Raw genomic sequence first — 23,957 nt, forward strand, 5'->3', positions numbered from 1 at the left:
GATTTGTGAAAGCAACTGGAAGCTAAGACAGGCTGTTGGGAACATTAGGTGTCATTTTGAAAATCAGGTGCTTACAATAGCAAATGTTCCCAGACTGCCAAGTACCTAGGGAAACAAAGATGAATTACACATTGATTTCAACCCCAGAGAGCTGTCTCCTAGAAGAAAGGCAGTTAGGATGGCTTCTGCAGAATTAACAAAGATGACAAGAAGTCAGGGTAAGATAAAAAGATGGTGGGGGCGGAGGGGTGGTGAGCCCCGGTGGGGCAGAGGCGCAGAAGGGCTGCCGGTGGCCCCTGATGTGCGCCCCTCTCCCCTGAATTCTCACCTGCCATGCTGGCAAATGGGTGTGTGATGGGGTTAATTGTCAGGAGATGGAACAGCTCTGTGCTGGGAGAAAGGGTTCTCTGGGAACTTACCAAGTCTTAATTTTTAAAACTTATGCACACCTTGAGACAGTCTTAAGTCACCAAACTGACTTTCCTGCTGGAAGAGTTCCTTTCTCACTAGAAGAGAATAAATGGCCTCCAGGTATGGCTTTTCAGGTTAGACCCTTTTTCTCCAAGTTCTCCCAGGGCTTAAAACGGGTACAGCAGGAGAGGGGAGTCATCGCTGCTCACCCGCTCACCCTAAGGAAATGGAGAGTAAATGTTAACGGTATAAAATGCAGGCCACAATAAGGCAGAACGGTTTGTTTCAAGTTTTGGTGGGGAGGCAGGACGGCATGTGGCGGCGAGGCTTTGGGGGAGAAGTGGGCACCGAAGGCTGAGAGGATCTAAAACAGTGTTGAGTGCAGAAGACCAGTAATCAGTCAGCAACTGGAGGCCATTTCCAGCGAAGCTTTGTAGACGAGAGAGGCCTGGAAGGGTGAACGGGACACCACATTACGCCACAAAGGGTCTTCTGTCGTCAGGGAGCAATGGCGGCTGGGTGGGCCCCAGAGCGCAGGCGCAGCGCCTGCGCTCTGGGGAGGGGGAGGGGGAGGGGGAGGAGCTCGCGGCCTGAGGGAGCAAAAGAGGGTGCCAAGGACCCTCAGCTCTATTCCCCTCAGATTCTTCCAAGGTGTATAATGGGCTGGAATGGGTTAAGGGTTGAGTTTGAAAATATCAGCTTTCCCATCGCCTTCAAAGGGCTGACACAGGGAGCAAGGATGCAATATGTGAAAGCCACTGGAAGCTAAGACAAGCTGTTGGGGACATTAGGTGTCATTTAGAACATCAAGCCATTACACAAGCAAATGCTCACTGAGTGCCAGGTGCCTTGGGAAACAAAGATGAATTACGCAGCCATTTCAATCCCAGGGAGCTGGCAGTGTAAAGGAGGAAACAGGGTGGCTTCTGCGGGATTCAGAAAGATGACAAGAGCTCCCAGGAAGATAGAAGGGATCCTGTGGGGCGTAAGGGCTGCCAATGTGATGGGGTAATTACCACAAGACGGAACAGCGCTGTGCTGGGACAAAATCCAGTTTTCTAGTAACTTTTCAAGTCTTAAAAACAAACACTGAGGAGGACACTTGACGGGATGAGCACTAGGTGTTATACTCTATGTTGGCAAATCAAACTTCAATAAAAACAAATGAAAAAAAATAAAATAGTAAAAACAAACCAAAAAAAAAAAAAAACACCTTTGAGACAGGCTTAAGTTACCAAACTGCCAGTTTTCTCTTGCCTGCTTGAGAGGGGTAAATGGTTGGACCTTTCTTCTCCAAGGTTAGTTTCAGTTTGCGGGTGGTGTACGCTGGGGAGACTTTGTGGCAGAGCTAGGCGTGGAAGAACATCTAAAAGTGCAAAGAAGCGCATCCGACCACGCGCAAGGCCACCGGGAGGCTTTGGTTCACAGAGTTGGGCTAAACTCCCGGCCCCGGGCCGCTCAGGGCGCAGGCGCAAACTCCGGCTGGGGGCGAGCAGGCGGGGCTGGAGCCCACGTGGCGGAGGGGAGGGGTGGGTGGAGCAGGGAACGGGGAGGGGGGGCGAGGCGGAGTGGGGGCGGAGCAGGTCTCGCGAGGCGGTGCCCCGGCTCACGCGGGCTTCAGGCGCGCGGTTGTAGCTCCCTGGCGGCGGGAGAAGTCGCGCTCGCGCCAAGAGACGTGTGTTTGCCCTCGCGTGGTCATGGAGGCGCCGCCGCCGCCGCTAGCCGCGACGACTCCGGCCTCTGGCCGGAGCCGAAGACTGCTGCTGCTGCCACTGCTGCTCTTCTTGCTGCCAACTGGAGCTCTGCGAGGCTGGGAGGCAGAAGAGAGGCCCCGAACCCGCCAAGAGGAGTGCCACTTCTACGCGGGTGGACAAGTGTACCCAGGGGAGGCGTCCCGGGCTTCGCCCGCCGACCACTCCCTGCACCACAGCAAGGCCAAGAGTAGGTGGTGTCCCGCCAAGAGGAAGGGAGGTTGCGGTGTGGGGGGGGGGGGGGTGGCAAAGGGAGGCGGGAGGTCGAGAGGGCCCGACACACGTGTACCCTGGTAGTACCTGGGGGCCTGGCTTGGGCGGCACCCTTTGGACGGCCTCAGGTCCCTGGGCGGGCCTGCCTGGGGGGCGGAGGTAAAGGGATGGAGACGGATTCCGGCTGTGAAGAAACGGACAGGTTCCGCGAATCAGATTTTGGAAGAAGTAGTGGTTACCTCAAAGCCGCAGATGAGGTTAAAGAGGGTGGTCCTGGCCCCTGGTTTTTAGGCATCAGGATGTTGTGCAAACTGAAACACTTCCTCAACATCAAAAAGTGCCTGCAGCACATCGCGTCTATTTTCAAGTACTATTTCAGGGAAGAATACATTGAAAAGTTGAATAATGGTTCACAGAAAGTTTAATTAAACAGAAAAGTAGCTAACCAAAATTCTCAGGAGGGCAAACCTTTCGTTTTTCCTTCTTTTTTTTTTTTTTTTTTGTTGTTGTTGTTGTTGTTGTGTCTTATAAAGACAGTTAAAAGCCACCTTCCCCAAAACCATAGTTAGTTGGTATTCTTTGTTTCTCAAAAATGAATAACTTGTTACAGGGTGTACTTTGGAGGCTCCTTATAGGAAAAGTGGGGGGGAAAGTGGAAGTAATGCATTTGGGTTGATGATAAACCTTGCGGCAAATTTATGTCCTGCCAATTTGGCTTTCGGTTATTTGCATTTCTCTCCAGTGTACACAGCTAATGGCCACTTTCAGGAAGGACACGTCAGAGGGGATAATGAGAAAGTTGTGGCCTACTGCATCTGGATGTTAAGATTGGCCAAAAAGAAGTGGCCAGAGGCTAAAGGATAAAGACTATCTCTTACTTGCTTTTAAATAACTTCTCCTACGGATCATTTGGCATTCTGTAGATATGTATTTGATTCAGTTCCATGCCTGTATTCAGTAACAAAAGTAATGCTTCACAATTATGAATCCTCAGTGTTAAACGGGATGTTACAACTTAGGATGAAGTGGGAGCTATAAATGAGGAACACTGTTTTGCCCCCTAACACATTTGCAGTTCTTTCCTACTGAAAGTTAACTGGAAGTTACTTTTATATTTTTGTTTTTCAAGAGCCAGTCTTGCACTTTTAAAATCATAGTATTTCCAAGTCCCATTGCTTTTATTTGGCTTGGGAAGATATTTTGAAATGTGGCATCCAATTAGATATTTACTGGCATCACAATTTCCCGTAAGAAACAAAGCCCATCCAAGTCTGCTCATGGAAACAAAAAAGTAGTAATAATAGACTTCCCTTTAGTAGCAAACCTTTTCAAAGTTTAGATATCTGCCACATTTCTGTGTCACATGTAGGCTTATCTAGAATTATAGATATGAGGACTTTTATTCATAAGATGGAATATTATAGAGCCATTAAACTTTAAATAATCTAAAGTTATTTAGATGAAAACCTGACATGAAAAACTGTTCGTGAATTACTGCTCCCTCCCTTTTTTATTTTTAGTTCCAGTGTAGTTAACATACAGTGTTCTATTAGTTTCAGATGTACAATACAGTGATTTAACAGTTCCATATATTACTGAATTCTCATTAAAACATTCTCTTTAAAAACAAGTGCAACATGATCCAAATTTGTGTGTTTAAAAAAGAATGGAAGGAAAGACATCAGAACGTTAGCAGTAGTTAAACTGATGAGGGGAATGGGTATGGGAAAAAGGGATTTAAACATTCTTCTTTACTGCTCTGCATTTGCCAGAATCTTTGTTAACTCTGCTATTTATATTTGGGACAGTTTTTATTTTTTAACAGATGCAACGGGTTGCTTTGGGAATTCCATTTATAGATCTTAATAAAGTACTTACTGTCTTTTTTGCCTTACAAATTGATGAATTTTTTTTCTTTGAACCAAACTTGCACTATTTGCAGATGACATGATACTATATATTGAAAACCCTAACGACACCATCAAAAAACTGTTAGAACACTGCAGTTCTTAAGTCCAAAACCCAGAATTTCCAAAATCAGAACTTTCTGGAAAAAAATTATTTTTCAGATTTGGTTTTCCCTATATGCAGAAATCATTAAGGAATATCATTTTAACAGATCATTACAATTATAACCTCACACTTGAATAGCATTCTCAGTAATGTATATAAAGCATATGCAGTTCAGTTCCCTTCTATCCAATTCTCCCTCCTGGCCTTTACCTAATTAGATCAGCATACTTATATGAGGTAGGCTACTGGTTCAAGATAAATAATCATGTGTTATATATTAACTTCACAGAGAAATTCATTTTAAATTTGTCTTTATTTTCGGAGTGATAAAAAATGCTGGCTATTAAAAGCCTTACTTTCTAGGAACATTAGTCAAACTTGGAATCAAGTACTGACTTCAATGTATGTAATGGTTCTGAAGGTTTAAGTGCCCTGTGAATGTGTTAACAAAGGATCAAGGTACATTATTATGAAAGTGTGTTGGCTAGAATTACAGTGTGCCCTTACAAGAGAGCAGCATGAACTATTCAATTTCCATCAGGTCACTTGAAACCTGTTCAAGGGGGTCTCTTCTTTCAGAACTCTGGGAAAATAATCCCATGCTCTGGGATTTTAAACTTCTCACCTGACATTTGCAGATTCCCACTCCTTGAGTGTGCATCAGGTTGTCTTTGTGTATGTGAGAAACTGAAGAAACATTTAAATGAGTACATCTAGGAGACTACCATTAGAAAAAGGAAAATCTTAAGTATTCGAACTGTAGGAAGTTGATTAGCTTGGAGGGGCTTATAGTGAAGGACCAAGTAGACTTTAGTGCAGGGATGGAATGTAGGGGGTCTGTGAGCCTAAACAGAAAAACAGAGTCTTTATTTTCATTAACCTCCAACTGAAATGTAGCATTTTCTTCCATTATGAACATCAGCAACAAATCACACCTAGCTTCAGAAGTCCTTGCTTGTACCTGTTGCCAAGGGAATCACAGATATCTTTATGCCACATAATTTGGGATATCCTGAAACAAAATTTACTGATCACTATCTTGGACAGTTATTAGACCACTATTAGATCTTGCACTTCTAAATATTTATTTATTTATTTATTTATTTATTTATTTATTTATTTATTATTTACTTATTTAATTTATTTATGAGAGCGTGTGTGTGCACTTGGGCATGGTGAGCCAAGGGAGGGTCAGGGAAAGGGACAAGCAGACTGTGCTGAGGGCAGAGCATGAGTGGGCGGGGGAGGCTTCACGAAGGGCTCCCATCTCACCCCCACCCCACCCCCAAGATACTGACCTGAGCTGAAATCAACAGTCAACAGTTGGGCACTCAACTCAGCGACCCAGGTGCCCCATAGATCTTGCGATTTTAAAGTGTTTATAAAAGGGTATATATATTACTATATCACCAGTTTGTTTTCTATTATTTTGATAGTTATATTTCAATATAATTGGTTTCCTTTCTAATTCTATATATTTTGTTTTATGCATTCAATAACACTATCTTTAGAAAAAGTCTGTAAGATTCACCAGACTGCTAAAGAGATCCAAAGGTTTAGGATCCTTGATTTTTAGTGATTGCCTAAAGATGTCTTTCTGTCTCCCCACCAATTTTCTCAGTGTTTTAGAACATTATATATTTTTCTTAGTTTCCAAGCCAGCGCCTTATTGGGAAGGAACAGCTGTGATAAATGGAGAATTCAAGGAGCTCAAGTTGACTGATTATCGTGGGAAATACCTGGTTTTTTTCTTCTACCCCCTTGATTTGTAAGTAATACTTGTACAGGTCATGAATCATCAGTCATTATCAATCATTATTCAAGAACATTAAGTAGAAAGTATTTTATTTAGCTGTTCTTTTCTTTTTAAAGATTTTATTCATTTATTTATGAGAGACACAGAGAGAGGCAGACATAGGCAGAGGGAGAGGCAGGCTTCCCGTGAGGAGCCTGATGTGGGACTCAAGCATAGGACCCCAGGACCACAACCTGAGCCAAAGGCAGACGCTCAACCACTGAGCCACCCAGGTGCCCCTAGCTCTTGGTTCTTAAAAGTCAAACTAAGATGAATTTTTTTCCAAGAAGATAACATCTACCATATATTTCAGAACCAAAACCCATGATCCCAATACTTTATACTTAAATCTAAATGATTGTGTTATAATACAATCATCAAAGAAAGGAAAGCTACAATTATAGTAAGCTATACCTATTAAGGCAAGAAAATGAATAATATTTTAGAAAGCATTTAATAGCAAGACTTCTGCCACAAATCTGTTTATGTGTAATGTTAATGTGTAATGTTAACTAGAAAATTAGCCCTCTACAGTGATGATGCCATTTAACTCTGGTTTTATCATTTTTATTCTTTACTGCATCTGTTGCTTTCCTATGGTTTGAACATTTTCCTAAAAATACTGCATATGCTTAAGAAATAATGCCTATTAATATAAATTATGGTTATTGGGGAAATTTTCTCTTTAACTTTGACAGTGAACACTATAGATAAAAAGTTGACTCAAATACTCTTGCAGCTTTAGTCTTATCGAGGATATAATTTTATCTGGAATCTTTTTCAAATTCCATGAAAATGAAAAGGTAGCAGACTTATCCTGACTTTTATCTTTTTTCTATTTGAATATATTTTTGATTATAAAAAGTAGAAATATCTTCTATATTGCCACTGTATATTAAGGTCTTTTTTCCATTAGGACTAATCTAGAACTGTGTAAATAAAACCTTAAACTTGCAGGGAGGATATACTTAAGCTCATCTCTATAGATTGTCTCTAGGCCAGAAGTCAGCAAACTTTTCCTGTACAGGGCCACATAATAAATTTTTTTTGCCTTGTGATCTCTATTGCAGCTACTCAACTTTGCCATTATAGCACAAAAATAGCCATAGACTCTACATAAATGAATGAGTATTGTTTTCTATTGAAAGTTTATTTACAAAAAATAAGATAGACTGTATTTGGCCTGTGGGCTGAAGTTTGCTCACCCTTACTCTAATCCAAATAGGAAAAATTCTCAGAAAAATTAGTTCATTTCAAGTAAACCAAGTCATAAATCTGGATAATACATAATCTTTTAAATTAGTAAGAACTTCTTTCTAACCAGCTTGTACTGTGGCCTGACTAGCTAAAATGTATGATGTAACTTAACTTCTAATAGAAACCAGAAGTAGAAATTTTAATATATAAAAATGATAGGCCTTCTAAATTCATCTTGTTATAAAACCAAAAAGTTAACACATCTGTTAAATATATAGGATGCTAAATGTGAGTTTTGAAATTAGTCTAACATAGTAGACAAATATCTATTTCTCCCAGTGTTAACTTAAAACTCCATAACAAATAAGACATATCTAAAGCATGATGTCACCAATGGCTTCCTGGGGCAAGAAGCTAAGACTGCTTCTTTCTGTTTCCATGTGATACCAGGTTGGGCCTAGTTAGAAAGGAAGAATTCTGAGGTATTTGCTACAGTGTGCAAGCACAAAACTCAAAAACATAGCCCTTTAGTTTTTTGCCAGAATTTTTTCTGTCTTCACTAAGAGGTTGGATAAGTATATATCTAAGTAGCATTTGTCGTAATAAGAAGGAAGGCAGGGCTGACCATTCCTACCTTTGGGAAAATATTAAAAAATACATATATCATGGCTTAGGTTTCCAGGGATATAATCTAGATTAGAACTGTCTGCCTACATTTGAACAACTGAAACATTTGAAAAGCCTGTATTAGACTGCAGTAGGAATTTGTCCTCTAAGTCTGTGTTCTTACTTTCTTGACCACAACCTGTACATAGTACAAAATTCATTTCTCATTGCTGCCCAATACACTTACATATACATACAGGGTAACATTCAGTCTAAGTACCAGTTCAGCTGTGCTCATTAAAATACTGAAACACTTACATACCAAATGGTAAATAGCCACCTTCCCAACCTCTTCACCAAGATGCCCCTCCCACCTGGTCCCTTTCAGAAACCTCCAGAGAGCTAAAGCCAACTTTGAGTTAAGGTTGTTGAATGTTTTCAGTATCACTCCTAAACACATACCCACAGATATGCATTTGTGTATATATACATGTTTCATAACTCACTCTTACTATATGTAAAGTATTCTCGTTTTCTATTCCACTTTTTTAAAACATTAGTTAGAACTCCATAAACTGGCTAAAGAGTCCCTACCATGGTTCGGAAAATACTACCCTAAGGTAATATTCTCTAAACATGCCTTTCTGACAACAAGATTGGGAGACAAGGTAGAAGAGGACCTTATTAAGGAAGGGAGGGGGATGGGAGAGCATTTTCTCATCTCTTAAATAAAGCTCAGTGCATCTAGCCCATAGAAGTGGTATAGGAATATAAAAATACATAGTGGAATGATGTAAAATCTGTATAGATCCTTTAAAAGCTATAAAGCACCATATAAATAAAAAGCATTATTAAATAAAAGCTAATAAATGAGACAAGTTTCTGCCATAAGGGAGAAGGGAACATTGGTTGAGCAAGGATCCATTAAGTTATAAAAATAACATTTACTGAGATATAATTAGGAACTTTGTAATATACATTTTTAGTAAAATGATATTTGATCAAATCTTTTAGAAAGATGTATCTTGACAATGTTAATATATAAAATTGTTCTTAATATGCATTTTTATATACTAATGGTGTTTGTAAAACTAAGTCATTTGAAACTTTAGGTATATGTATATTTTGAGAATACTGAATTTTCTTTCTAACTTTCAGCACCTTTGTGTGTCCAACTGAAATCATCGCCTTTGGTGATAGAATTGAAGAATTCAAATCGATAAACACTGAAGTGGTAGCATGCTCTGTTGATTCACAGTTTACCCATTTGGCCTGGTCAGTATCTTACACTAAGATTTGTAGGAAAAAGAATGGATTTACTTTCAATTATAGGCAGACAACTCTCAGTGTGATATGCATATAATGTTTTTTTTTTTTTTGAATTTTATTTTAAGTAGGCTTCATACCCAGTGTGGGGCTTGAACTCGTGACCCTGAGGTTAAGACTTGCATGCTCTACCAGCTGAGCCAGCTAAGCACCCTGGAATGTGGTTATCAGATAGTTCGGGAATAGATCAGAGCTGCCAGTTCAATAAAGTTAAGAAAAAAATGCTTAAGGATTTTATAGGACATTTCCAAATCAGGGAAAAAAAAGCTCAGTACAAAAGACCTCCATAAGAAACACCACTGAGTTATATGATTACTTTATTATGATAAATTGGTAGCCTTAGTCTGGAGGGAAAAATATTCTTTAAAATTTCATTTCTCTGTTACATAGTTATCTAGTATTAAGTCAAACTCACAATAGTTTTTTTTTACTTTTTTTCACAATAGGTTTTATAATTATTTTTCAAGAAACACTGATTTTCTTAATTTTTAAAAACTTTTTTAACTCCTTAAACATGAAAAGATGTTTTGCCTGATTAATTGCAAAGAACTGCAAATTAAAATGACAAGAGATGCCACTTTTTTTCCTGATTGGCCAAGATTTCAAATATTGAAATATTTATCCAGTGATGACAAAGATGTGAAGAAATGGTCCTCTCACATATACAGTTGGTTGAGCATTTCTGGAGAGTAATTAGGCAGTATGTTCAAAATCAGAAATGTATGTGTCAATGTGAACTTTTCATGTCCATAATTCTGTGCACAAGATTTTATACACAATGAAGATGGTTCAGAATTATCTTTGCTTTAAAGATTAATACTCATTTCATTCAAGTAACAAATTCAGAACAACTTTTCTCCATTTATAGTTATATATAGGCATATATAACTAAAATTTTAATTGGTGCAGGAGCTACAATTTAATTTATATTCCCTTAAGTAATTCTCTCAAGTATTTTTAAATGCAGTTGTATATTTAATATATTTGATTTCCTTTAAGTATCTCCATTCCAGATAAAACTTCCAAGACTTACTTAAGTAATTCTTGCAAATCTAATAGACAAATATGGTATGCCTTAAGTCCTTTAAAAATGTTTCTTTACTATTTATAAACTTAATAAAATTTCACATTATAATTCTACATTTTTTAAATCAGTTTGCTTCGTCACTTCTATAGTATTTCTAAACCTTTGTAGGATTACAACTTAAATCCACTCATGAAAAAGTTATGTCCTCCCAAATAATTTGCAGTTGGTTTCTCAAGCAATTTGGGGGGATGCATTCTGAGCTAAATAGGTTTCATCTCAACCAGAAATTTCTGTTTGGATGTCAGAACTGGGGCTGCAGACATCTGGAGTGTATTTCCCTTTTGCTAGCTGCAGTGTCAGTGCCTTCCCCTTGGGACACCCACATTCCCTGGTTTCAAGTAAAAGAATACTTAAATCTGAAGATTTAAGTGTCTGAGATTGTAACTAACTTCCTTCGATGCTTCAGGTGGACTTTGCATTCCTTTGTCTCAGAATATTAAAATATCACCCACTTGCATTATCTCTGTTATCTCAAGGCTTTGTCTTATCACACTTTTAAGGTTATGCTTATGACAGTGCATATCCTTTGATCCATCAGTTTCTTTTGTAGGAATTAATCAAATAAGGATGCAAAGTTGAGAATACATAGATGTTTCCAGCAAGGTTGATAAAAGCAAGAGAAAAATGGAAATAATTTAAATGTCTAGCAATAGAGATTAGTAAAATATAGTGTGTCAGTACATTAAAAATGTATGTATCTCCACATTTATAGTTTAAAGGAAATGAATGTATTAAGTCTGGAGTAAAGGCAAAAAATAGAATGTATATTAGCCTGTTTTTGTTAGAGAAAGAACATGTGTGTTGTGTGTGTTCATTCATATGTGTGTATATGGAGATGAAGAACGCTGTTTGGATACATACATTTACTTCACTCTGTAGTACCAAATACTACATTTGGTAAATATTTTGTTTGTTATAGGATTAATACCCCTCGACGACAAGGAGGACTTGGGCCAATAAAGATTCCACTTCTTTCGGATCTGACCCATCAGATCTCAAAGGACTATGGCGTATATCTGGAGGACTCAGGCCATACTCTTAGGTACCTTTCGGTGGTTTTGTATTAGGACAAATCCAAATATATTTGTAATCCTCCCTAAAGTGGAGTTAGAAGACACAAGCTTTGATCAAGAAATATTATTTGCTCTATTTGCAAAAATGTTGTAGATACTGTTTAAAATAATTGGTGAGTGCCCTACTTAAACTATGTATCATAGACTGTTAGAGCTGGAAGATTATTTAGAGCTCTTTGACCAACCTTCATTTTACAGATAAACAATTTTATAGAATTCCATGAACTTAACCAAAGTTACATAATTAATGACAGAGCCTACACTTGAAGCCAGGTACCAAAACTCCTTGCCTGTTTCTTTCTCCTTTTCTCTAAAATGACTCCAGTAATGGTTTTTCTAAGTACAATTATTATATTATTTAGCAAACTTGTGCTGTGGGGAGTGGGAAAAATTAAGGAAGTGCCAATAGAAGTCTTGAAAAAAGGATAACTTTAGCTTAAAACAATTGTAATTTTATTATATTATCAAAATGCAGTGCTAATAATTTCTTTTTTAATGTTTTATGTGAAACTACCAGTATTTTATAGGCCTATGTTTTTTAATAACAATTTTATTGAGATATAATTTACATACAACTCACCCATTTAAAGCCTACGATTCAGGCAGCCCCAGTGGCACAGCGGTTTAGCGCCGCCTGCAGCCTAGGGCGTGATCCTGGAGACTCTGGATGAGTCCCATGTCAGGCTCCCTGCATGGTGCCTGCTTCTCCCTCTGCCTCTCTCTCTCTCCCTCTTTCTCTCTTTCTCTGTGTGTGTGTGTGTGTCTATGAATAAATAAATACTCTTTTTAAAAAATAAATAAAAAATAAAGCCTACGATTCAGTGGTTTCTAGTACAGCTAGAGAGTTGTGCAATCATCACCACAATCAATTTTAAAACATTTTCATTACTCTAAAAAGAAACCCCATACCCATTAGCAGTTACTCTCCCTTTCCCTCAATCCCCCTGCCCTGGCCCTGGCCCTGGCCCACTACTTACCTCCTTTATGTCTCTATGGTTGCCGATTCTGGACATTTCATTTAAATGGAATCCTACAATATGTGCTTTTTTATGACCAGCCTCTTTTCACTTAGCATAATGTTTTCAAGGCTCATTCATATTTTATCATATGTCACTACCAATAGTTTCTTTTTTTGTGCTTTCCAAGTCTTTAATGTCTAATCTCTTTTCATAAAATTTATTACTAAGTTAATTCCCAAAGAGGAAGTATGCCACTAAAAAGACTGAAGCTATTTTAAAATTTCGAATTAGGGACGCCTGGGTGGCTCAGCAGTTGAATATCTGCCTTTGGCTCAGGGTATGATCCCAGAGTGCTGGGATTGAGTCCCACATCAGGCTCCCTGCGTGGAGCCTGCTTCTCCCTCTGCCTATGTCTCTGCCCCCTCTCTCTCTCTCTGTCTTTCATGAATAAATAAAATCTTTAAAAAATAGAATTAAAATGAACTTTCAAAATAAAATAAAATAAAATGAACTTTCAAATTATCTGAACATTAACCAAGTAAAAACCATGTAACCCCGAGATCGTGACCTGAGCCGAAATCAAAAGTCAACTGCTTAACTGACTGAGCCACCCAGGTGCCCAAGGCTGTGTGTTGGTATGATGTATGTTACAGAAGTAAGTTCACAATTTCAAATCAGACTCACTTAACTTCAGAACAGACTTCATCAGCATTAACAACCCTTTTCTACTGGTAAAAGTAGCTACATCAAAGAAAACCCATATGAGTAATAGTTTACAGTTTTGCCCAAGTTTGGCCAAGTTGACCTAGTCCAAGGAAAGTGAGCTCTAGTTAGTTCAGACATCATGGTGCCCATTAAAGAAAGATTTTGTAGGATAAGCAAGAACACTTTATAATGTTTAATGTGATTATGAAACAAAATTTCATGTAATAGATTTGTAATTCCATGTATTTCTATTAAAAATAGATCTCATTATTATTTATAATTCTCATAAGCAATTAGCCCTAGTACCTGAGATCTTTTTCTAAACCAAGTGTTAGGTTGAAATCCATATTGACTGAAATAAAAACAGTAAAGTCCTTTGGTAATTTTTGTTTTTTTCTGGTCTGCTTTAACTCTTGCCATGCCATCTCAGTATAGCAGCTCTTTTAAGTTAAACTGCTCCATTATTCCCTAGGCCATAGAGTAAATACACAGATTTAGAAAGAAAGGTAACTTCGCTTATATTGGTGACTTTGTCTTTTCCACTTCTGAAAAAGGAAATACAAAGATGTTCTAAATAGCCAGTGATAAGAAAGGTGGATCACTCCTTCACCCAGAGGTAGACTTTGCTATATAGATTCATCATTTCGTTTACAGTGCATTAAAATCCCAAACCTAGTACTAGTGAAGAATTAAATGGAAATACAACAGTACATTTCATAGACAAAAACAAATTTTTAAAGCTACCATTTATCAATGATAATCCCAAGTTATACAGTAGGTAAGAGTGGGTTTGGGCAGGGGGTTGTATTTGCATGTGTGTACACCAAACAGGTAATGTGTTGTTGGTTCTGTATAACATCCTTCTGTGTGGATGGCACAGGGATTCAGATTAACTAATATTTGTCTTAATTGAGATGAAATGACCTCACCTGTACCACTCTTGTGTTTTACAGAGGTCTTTTCATTATTGATGACAAAGGAATCCTAAGACAGATTACTCTGAATGACCTCCCAGTCGGTAGATCAGTGGATGAAACACTGCGTTTGGTTCAAGCATTCCAGTATACTGACCGACATGGAGAAGGTACCCTTTCCTTCTGTCTTGGCCTTTTGATTTTTTCATTTGAGAAATTATAGCACGATTAATTTGGTTTCTTAGTCAAAAAGTAGTGTGGGAAAAAAACTAATGTGGATGATTTCAAAATCCTCTGATTATTTTCAAATTATTACCTGGTCTTTTTAGCAGATCCAAGTATTATTTAAAGTGCTTTAAACAAAATATCGATAATATATCCTGCTTACAGAATAAAATGTAAAAATACTCATTTTATACAGTCCATAGATAAAAGTTTCTTCTACTGTAATTTTTTAATTATGTTCCTGTAAACTTAAAATATGCCAGTCTGGCAGTATTTCATAATGTAGGTTTTATTTGCATGTTTACATTTTTAAAAATTTTTTTTTCATGTTTACATTTTTTGACTTAGCTTTTTCCCTCAAAGCTGTTTGGTTTCATACTAGTGATCAATTCATCCTTTCATTCCCAAGTTTTTGCAGTAGCTAAATGGAAAAGGTCAGATTTTGCTAAAATAGAACATATGTGATATATTCTTTTCAAAAGTGTAACTCAGGCCCTGAGTAAGGGTGCATTCTAAAGGGGAAATGCCATTTTCTTAGTAATTTTGAACTCTTAATTGACAAACAGCAAACTGTGGCATCAATACAAGATACTACAGAAAACAGAAGGTAAGTTTATATTGGAAGTTTATATAAATTCAGAGATTTTTGCCTTGCCCCAATCTTTCAGTTCACCAGATTCCCAAATCTTCCAACTTTACTAGATTTTTGCCTTGCCCCAATCTTTCAGTTCACCAGATTCCCAAATAATTCCAACTTTACTAGAGAAACACTCAACGTGGTTTCTTATATTGTAAATGTAACTAGATATAATTTACTAGAGAAACACTCAACGTGGTTTCTTATATTGTAAATGTAACTAGATATAATTGGCAAAAAAATGGAAATAGATTAGCTGCCTGTTGATAAACTCTGTGACTGGAATTCCTTGGTGCAAGCAGGCAAGCAAACTAATCAAGTGTCCTGTGGCCTAGAAATGTTCTCATTATTATAGGCTCTCTTCAGTTTCATTTTGGAAAAAGAAAAGCCAAGAGTGGCTGAAGAGAATTGAACATGTTCTTAAACTTTTTGCCAATTTTTGTTCCTTTCAGTCTGCCCTGCTGGTTGGAAACCTGGTAGCGAAACTGTAAGTCAAACTGATTTTTCTGTCAGTGGGATAGCTGGGGCCCCATAAATGCCAATCTTTGAATAATCTTTTTTTGTAATAGAACTATGTTGATTTTATAAATGAAGTAAACATTACTAGACAGAAATCATGGACCATAGAGAGAGTAGCTCAAACTGGAGAAAGCAGAATATGAGAGTTAATGCTCTGATTTTTAAAGCCAAGAATCCAGAGAAATATACTATCAAAAGAAATCACAAAGGGAACAGTGGAGACCTAGTATAATAAAGGCAGAGGTCTTAGAGATCATGTACAGAATTTCTTCCTGTATTGTGGGCCAAGAAAATAGTCACAAGCAAAACCTTTCTGTATATAGTAAACTTTTGAGAAAATCTGGCTTAATTAACATTGAAACTAATGATTCTCTCCTTATCATTTGAAGGAAGATTGAAACAGATATATCCTTTCACTTAAGGAGGCTGGCTATATAATTGACAATCCCAGAAGTAGTCTCTGGCCAAAATACAATTGGGAAACTTGCTTGAACCTTTTTAAAATAACATGTTTATCTTCTAAAAATCAACAGTTCTATACAAACTGTAGTTAGGAAATTGACAAATACTAGAGCACTGAAGGAAGAAATCATCTTAGGATAAAAGAAAAATACAGACTCCTAAGACTTTCTTCTTTAGCCAGTCAACAAAAAGTACCATTAATCATAGACAATGAGAGGAAGAAATTCACTCTGTAACCTAACTCAGATTGGGGATTGGGTAAAGTAATATTTCACTGATTATTTTTTTAAAGATTATTTATTTATTCATAACGACACAGAGAGAGAGATAGAGGCATAGACACAGGTAGACGAAGAAGCAGGCATGCAGAGAGCCTGACGTGGGACTCGATCCAGGGTCTCCAGGATCACACCCTAGGTTGCAGGCAGCACTAAACCGCTGCACCACTGGGGCTGCCCTATTTCACTGATTTTTGAACCAGTTTTTGATGGGTTTGCAAAACAACTTTGCCTTTGTGGGTCAAAGTTAAGATTACAGTACAAATTTATTTACCTCTACATGGATGTGATGGATCTCAAAGATAGATATGAAGGTAGGCATTAAAGGTACTTTGAGTGGTAGGTGCTTTAACTTGTACATGAGTCATTAACTTAGCTTACAATTATTGATTGTGAGGCTTCCAGATGGAAATATGAATCAGAAGCTGCAGGCATCTCCTGAGAAGCCTCAGAAGGAATTTCTGGATAGATCTTTGAAGTAGGGGGCATGTTCCCTGGAAGCTGTAGCAAAACCAACAGTGAATGATGAATAACCTCACCCATCAATCACATACATGTACTAAGAGATCAGCAAGAGCTCCTAATAAGTACAAATTAACTACGAAGGGTGTTAGAGGAGGAGTATCTTACGTTTCAGAAAACATGTTAACTATCCACTTGATTAACTTTTGGAGGGGCCACAAACCCCTATGAGAATCTGATAAAAACCATGAATTCTCCCACCAAAGAAACCGCACATATGTAATCACATACTGTGTTTGGGCATTCCTTTTTTTATTCTCAGCTTTATTAAGGTATAACTGATAAATAGAATTGTAGATATTTAAACTACACAATGTGACAATTTAATATATGTATACATTTTAAAATGATCATCATAATCTGATTAATTAACAAATCCATCACCTCCCATGGTTCTATTCTTTTGTGTGTTGTAAGAACACTTAAGATCTACTCTTTTAGCAAATTTCAACTACACAAAACAGTATTAACTATAGTCACTCTGCTGTATATGACATCCTCAGAACTTATTCATCTTAAAACTAAAGGCTTATATACCCTTTGGCATCTTCCCATTTCCCCCACCCTCAGTCCCTGACAACCACAATTCTACTCTGTTTCTATGGGCATTCTTTCAACAGATATTTCTTGAGCATCTGCTATGTGGCAACTATTGAAACTATTATGATAGGCAGATGGTATTTATTAGTGAATATCACAACCAAGGTCCCTACCCTCAGAGTTACATTCTAATTTTAGATTGTGGCAAATGCTTTTAGAAACAGTTGGTAGGATAGCAGCTGGGGTGGGGAATTAAATGGCCAGGGAAGATTTCTAAGATGACATTTAAGTTGAAACGTGAGTGAAGAGAGGGAGCAAGGCAAGCATAGAGCAGTGCAGAAAGAAAACCAAGAGTGAGGCCCTGAGCCAGGAACCAGCTTAGTATGTTCAAGAAACGTAAAGGGGGCCCATGTGGCAGGAATAGGGACACTAGTGTCACATGGCATGGGGAATGGGAATACAGTGAAGTAACAGAAATGTAGAACCTCGGTGACTGGTGAGTAGCTAGTTTGGAGGAGTTTGAAAATACATCTCCCTGGCTTCCCTCCTGTTTATAGCACAGGCCTCCTGATTTGTTGCCCTGACCTCAGCTTCTCTCCTCTCTAGTGCATGTCATACTCCAAACCAGATCTTTTAGCAGCCCTTCAGTAACTCACACTACACAATCCAGGTACTTGGCACAGCTTTCAAGCCTATGCACTGTTTGTATCTACCAACCTCTCCCAGGTCATCTTCCCTACAATTCACACATGCCACACACACACGTTCTATATTCCCACCAAGTCCCATGACTCACTTTTCCCCAAAATAAGCCCTACTTTTTCTTCATACCTTTGTGGTTTTGCTCAGGCCTTTAGCCTGGAATATCTTCCCCCTTCCCTAAATTCTACTCCTCTTTCTTTTTTTTTTATAATAAATTTATTTTTTTATTGGTGTTCAATTTACCAACATACAGAATAACACCCAGTCTACTCCTCTTTCAAGATCAACTTAAGTGCCACTCTGAGGCCTTCCTTGATGCCATCTCAGCCTCCAGTCACAGCCTGTGTCATACATGATCATATTGTGCTGTGCATCACGTCGACAACTTACATACACGCACATGTTCCCCACATGCTTATACAAGTCTCAAAGGCAAGGACTTTAGTGCAGTTATCCTCGTATGCCTGGCACACTGTTGGCACACAGTGCCGTATTATTCTCCTAAGTACTTACAAATTGAATTTAAATGCAGAAAGATTATAAATTGGCAAAGACAGAATACTCCCTGAAGTGATACCTGAAAAATTACTTCAGAGTAATATTTATTATGTGAAGAAAATTCATATAGAACTATCGTAAACTCATTACAATAGGTTACTTTTTATGTATAGGGACAGATGTACTTTACCTATAACTATCAAAATAGTATGAGGTCAAATCATATTGGAAATTTCAAAAAGACCTAAGGCTGTAGTGCTGTTAAGGAGGGAGCATTTTTTTCTTTCAGATTGTTTCTTCATTCACGAAATAGTTATTGAACATATCGCTTTATGTATTTGAGTATTTTTCTTACTTTGCACTTTAAAAGGTTGCATTCTGGACTTCCAAAAAATCCATTTAATGGATAAAAAAGATGTAGTATATATACAATGAACTATTTCTCAGCCATAAAAAGAATTAAATCTTACCATCTTCAACAACATGGATAGACTCAAAGGGTATTATGCTGAGTGAAATAAGTCAGAGAAAGATATATCCTAAAAAAAAAAAAAAACAGAAACAGACTCATAGATACAGAGAACTGATGGTTGCCAAAGGGGGGAAAGGGGGATGGGGGTGGGAGGATGGACAAGATATATTAAGAGATTTAAGAGGTACAATCTTCCAATTATAAAATGAGTAAGTCATGGGGATTAAAAGTACAACACAGGGAATATAGTCAACAATATTGTAACAACTTTATATGGTGACAGATGGTGACTAGATATATTGTGGTGACATTTCCTAATGTATATAAATACTGAATCATTATGATATATACCTGAAACTAACATGATATTGTATGTCAATTTTTAATTAAATAAAAATAAAAGATCCCTCTGAACACACTGCCACCTTCAGGTTGTTGTGGCATACTGACATCTTATCAGCAGATAACTTTAAAAATACATTAACATCTGTAGCCATGCTCTCTTAATGTGTTTGACTTAATTAGATCAAACCTGGAGATGTCATGAAAGCCTGGTGGCGAAAAGAAGAGCTGTAAGTAAATTTTGGGATGCTTGAATACAGATGTTAATTTATTAACAAATATGCCTTTTGGGATAGGTGAGATTAGTGAGTAGGACAAATCCAGTTTTCCCATATATATATATATATAATTTGGGACACAAAAATCCTCTTTATCTTCTTTAGTCAAGGGACAGGCAACTAATATCAGATTATTACTGATGTACTTTGACTTTTAAAATGAATAATTTGGGCAGCCCGGGTGGCTCAGCGGTTTAGTGTCTGCCTTCAGCCCAGGGCCTGATCCTGGAGTTCCAGAATCGAGTCCCATGTCAGGCTCCCTGCATGGAGCCTGTTTCTCCCTCTGCCTGTGTCTCTGCCTCTCTCTGTGTGTCTCTCATGAATAAATAAATAAAATCTTTAAAAAAAAATAAAATGAATAATTTGCAAACATCAATTTGAAGACATGCGCACCCCTATGTTCACTGTAGTATTATTTATAATAGCCAAGATATGAAACCAAACTAAGTGTTCATCAAGAAATGAATGGATAGGGGATCCCTGGGTGGCTCAATGGTTTAGCGCCTGCCTTTGGCCCAAGGGCGCGATCCTGGAGTCCCAGGATTGAGTCCCGCGTCGGGCCCCCGGCATGGAGCCTGCTTCTTCCTCCTCCTGTGTCTCTGCCTCTCTCTCTCTCTCTATGTCTATCATAAATAAATAAATAAATCTTTAAAAAATATAAAAAAGAGATGAATGGATAAATGAATGTGGTATATTTTGACAATGGAATATTACTCAGCCATAAAAATGATTGAACTCTCCATTTGTAACATGGATGGTCCTAGAGGGTACTATGCTAAGTGAAGTAAGTCGGAGGAAACCAAATACTACATGATTTCACTTATATGTGGACTCAAAAAACAAAACAAATGAACAGATAAAACCAAACAGAATTAAATATAAAGAACAAACTGGTGGTTGCCAGAGGGGAGGTGGGTTGAGGAGAGGGCAAAGTAGATGGAAATTAAGAGGTACAAAGTTCCAGATATAAAGAAAATCACAGAGATGAAAAGTACAGCATAAGGAATATAGTCAATATCATAATAACTTTGTATGATGACAGATGAGAACCAGACCTGTTAGGATCATTTCATAATGTATAAAAATATAACAAATCACAATGATGTATACCTGAAACAAATAGAATATTGAATGTCAATAATACTTAAATAAAAATTGACAATTTTTTAAAAATGAGTAATTTGCTTTTTTTTTTAACAGATAATTCCAGATCCAGCTGGAAAACTGAAGTATTTTGACAAACTCAACTGAAAAATACTTCATCAGCTGAAAAGTACTTCGTCAGGTTGCAATGCTTGAAGGTTCTTAGTAAAGTTCACCGTTTTAGAACTTAGTAAAGTTCACCGTTTCAGAACCATATTGTGTTATAGTTGTAATTTCTTGAAGAACATAAAACTCCCTAAGATACCTAGTGTTCAAATTAAACACCAGTGCCAAAAGATAGGTGGTTACTCTCTCTCTCTTCCCAAAGTCAGAAATGTCAGGTTGATTCAAATTAGTAACAGCAAGAGTAATAGGGACGCCTGGGTGGCTCAGCGGTCGGGCATCTGCCTTTGGCTCAGGGTGTGATCCCAGTCCAGGGATTGAGTCCCACATCGGGCTTCCTGTAAGGAGCCTACTTCTCCCTCTGTCTGTCTCTGCTTCTGTGTCTCTCAGGAATAAACAAAATCTTTTTTAAAAAAGAGTAATATTTATGTAATATATGCTATAGGCCAGCATTGTGTTAGGTAGATTAGGTGCATTATTGCATTTAATCCTCAAAGCAACTCTTTGAGTTATTTATTTTAAGATTTATCTATTTACATTAGGGATAGAGAGCACGGGCTGGAGGGGGGGTGGTTGGCAGGGTAGGGAGAGAGAATCTCAGACTCCACACTGGAGTGGCATGGAGCCTGATGTGGGGCTCAATTCCATGACCCAGAAATCACGACCTGAGCTGAAAAAACAAGAGTCACATGTCTTACTGACTGAGCCACCCAGGTGCCCTAGGCTGTATCTTCTTGATTAATAATGTCCATTCCGTTCCATTAATAGTTTTCTAGCCTCAGGTTCAATTTAGGTGTGTTTACAAGGAGGAGTTACATTCATATCTGTTGGAAAAAGGCAGTCATTAATGTTTCATTCAGTATTCAGCAACTTTTGATCATCTACTGTAAATACCTGGCATTTATCAAGTAACCAAAGACAAATTTCTACCCTCAAGGAGCTTGGTATTTGATAACTGAGGCAGGTACAGATAGTGTAGTAATTGGGGGGGGCTACCTAAAAATAAGTGAAAATACATCCTGAGTCACCACTTGCATAGTAACTGGATAATGTAAATAGCCTATGAATAAAACAGGATTAAATGCCCTCCTTCTCAATGCCTTTTATAAACTATCCCTTCAAACAGCTTACTTCTGAAAGACCACAGATCTAAAACTATATCCTAAAGGTGATCTCATGTGGTCATTTACAAAAGACAGGAAAAGTAGTATTCAGAAAGGAGAGTCCTGTGTCCTACCACAGAGGGTGGGCCCTGGGCCTGACTGGGGTGCGGCTACCTGAGACCTCTTCCAGGAACACGCTGACCTATCATAATCTAGAGCAGGGGTTTTCAACTGGGGACAATTTGCCCCCAGGGGACATGGTAATGGTAATGTGTAAAGATATTTTTGGTTGTCACAACTGTGGAAGTGCCAGTGGTGTCTAGTGTCTAGTAGGTAGATGTCTAGCAGCCAGGGCTGCTGCTATAGATTCTACGTTACACAGGACATCCCCCAGAACAAAGAATTATCTGGCCCAAGATGTCAATAGTGGTAAGGTTGAAAGACCCTTCTCTAGAGACATCTGCCAAGTACTTAAGGAAAGGAGGCCAATGATGTAGTTTAGAACAGACCATGCATGAAAAGTAGCAGCTTCTCCAAAATAATACATCAAGAGGTAACTTCAAGCTTCTACAAAGTACACTAAGCAATGTCTTTTCAGGGCACTAGTACATAGATCTATAATTCTCTGCATCTCCTTAAATTTTTGCTCTTCTGTTGGATATTTCCTTTACCAGTGTTCTGAACTTTATAATGATTGTGGCAGACTGCTCTTTCAAGAATTTTAGTCTCCAGAATCTCATGCGAGAACTGATTTCCCACTCCCATCATTTCTTCTCAGTCCAAGGACTCTCCAATCATACATCCTAAACTTAGTGTCGGCACACTTACAGATTGTATATTTTATTCTCAAATACATTAACCACTATTTTATTATTGAATGATATTTTTGTACCCTAACCCCTCTATCTGATATGATGGAATGCATCCTTGTATTTTGTTACCCATGAACTTGCTGACAATACTGTCAATGAGGGTGCCTGGGTGCTCAGTCAGTTACACATCTGCCTTTATCTCAAGTCTTGATCTCCTGGTCCTGGGATCAAGCCCTGTATTGGGCTCCCTACTCAGCAAGGAGTCTGCTTCTCCTTCTCCCTCTGCCCCTCCCCCCCACTCATGCATGTGTGCATGCTCTCTCTCAAAATATTTTTTAAAATACTATGTCAATGGAGAAGGACAAACATTATATGGTCTCATTCATTTGGGGAATATAAAAAATAGTGAAAGGGAATAAAGGGGAAAGGAGAAAAAATGACTGGGAAATATCAGAAAGGGAGACAGAACATGAGAGACTCCTAACTCTGGGAAACGAACTAGGGGTGGTGGAAGGGGAGGTGGGCGGGGGGTGGGGGGGGTCACTGGGTGACGGGCACTGAGGGGGACACTTGATGGGATGAGCACTGGGTGTTATTCTATATGTTGGCAAATTGAACACCAATAAAAAATAAATTTGTAGGGGCAGCCCTGGTGGCGCAACGGTTTAGTGTCGCCTGCAGCCCGGGGCCTGATCCTGGAGACCCGGATCGAGTCCCACATCGGGCTCTCTGCATGGAGCCTGCTTCTCCCTCTGCCTGTGTCTCTGCCTCTCTCTTTCTCTCTGTGTCTCTCATGAATAAATAAAATCTTAAAAAAATAAATTTATAAAAAAATACTATGTCAATGAAATCTCTGAATAGAGTTACTAATATATGAATGTGATGAAATGTGTATTTGAGGTAACTAGCTCTACAAGGTCTCCATCTCAGGGGAGATATATAGATATAGACATACGTATATAGACATACACATACATAAACTCTCCTATAGTAAAATTTGGACCTAGCTTTTGTCCTAAAGATTTTAATTATTTAAGAGAGAAAGCAGAAAGCACAAGTGGGGAGGAGGGAGAGAGGCAGAAGAAGAAGGAGAAGCAGATTATGTGCTGAGCAGGGAGCCTGACACAGGGCTCGATCCCAAGGACCCTGAGATCGTGACCTGAGCTAAAGGCAACGCTACACTGACTGAGCCACCCAGGCCACACTCTACCTTTAAAAGGGAAAAAATGTTTATCATAGTTACTTATGTAT

General features: G+C 38.3%; 1 protein-coding gene across 5 annotated transcripts; it reads left to right on the top strand.

The window, feature by feature from the left end:
• The first annotated feature begins 55 nt into the window (after positions 1-55).
• On the top strand, positions 56-20,882 carry PRDX4 (peroxiredoxin 4). Of its 5 annotated transcripts, XM_072743685.1 has the most exons (9): positions 1,958-2,352; positions 6,039-6,156; positions 9,145-9,261; positions 11,319-11,441; positions 14,090-14,220; positions 14,842-14,882; positions 15,365-15,399; positions 19,431-19,477; positions 20,726-20,882. In XM_072743685.1, exons 1-8 carry the CDS (start codon positions 2,109-2,111, stop codon positions 19,450-19,452), a joined length of 831 nt encoding a protein of 276 aa, XP_072599786.1. In that variant the 5' UTR covers positions 1,958-2,108; the 3' UTR covers positions 19,453-19,477; positions 20,726-20,882. The 5 variants fall into 5 exon arrangements, with proteins under 5 accessions (XP_072599790.1, XP_072599786.1, XP_072599789.1 ...); XM_072743688.1 differs by lacking the exon at positions 19,431-19,477; XM_072743687.1 differs by lacking the exon at positions 14,842-14,882.
• Positions 20,883-23,957: the final 3,075 nt, after the last annotated feature.

This window comes from Vulpes vulpes, chromosome X (assembly GCF_048418805.1).
Source record: "Vulpes vulpes isolate BD-2025 chromosome X, VulVul3, whole genome shotgun sequence".
NCBI classification, from domain to species: Eukaryota; Metazoa; Chordata; class Mammalia; order Carnivora; family Canidae; genus Vulpes; species Vulpes vulpes.

Coding starts and splice junctions, on each gene's coding strand:
- PRDX4 (XM_072743685.1), top strand. CDS start 2,109: ATGGAGGCGCCGCCGCCGCCGCTAGCCGCGACGACTCCGGCCTCTGGC. Junction 11,442..14,089: donor GACTCAGGCCATACTCTTAG/GTACCTTTCGGT, acceptor TGTGTTTTACAG/AGGTCTTTTCATTATTGATG. Junction 15,400..19,430: donor GGAAACCTGGTAGCGAAACT/GTAAGTCAAACT, acceptor TGACTTAATTAG/ATCAAACCTGGAGATGTCAT.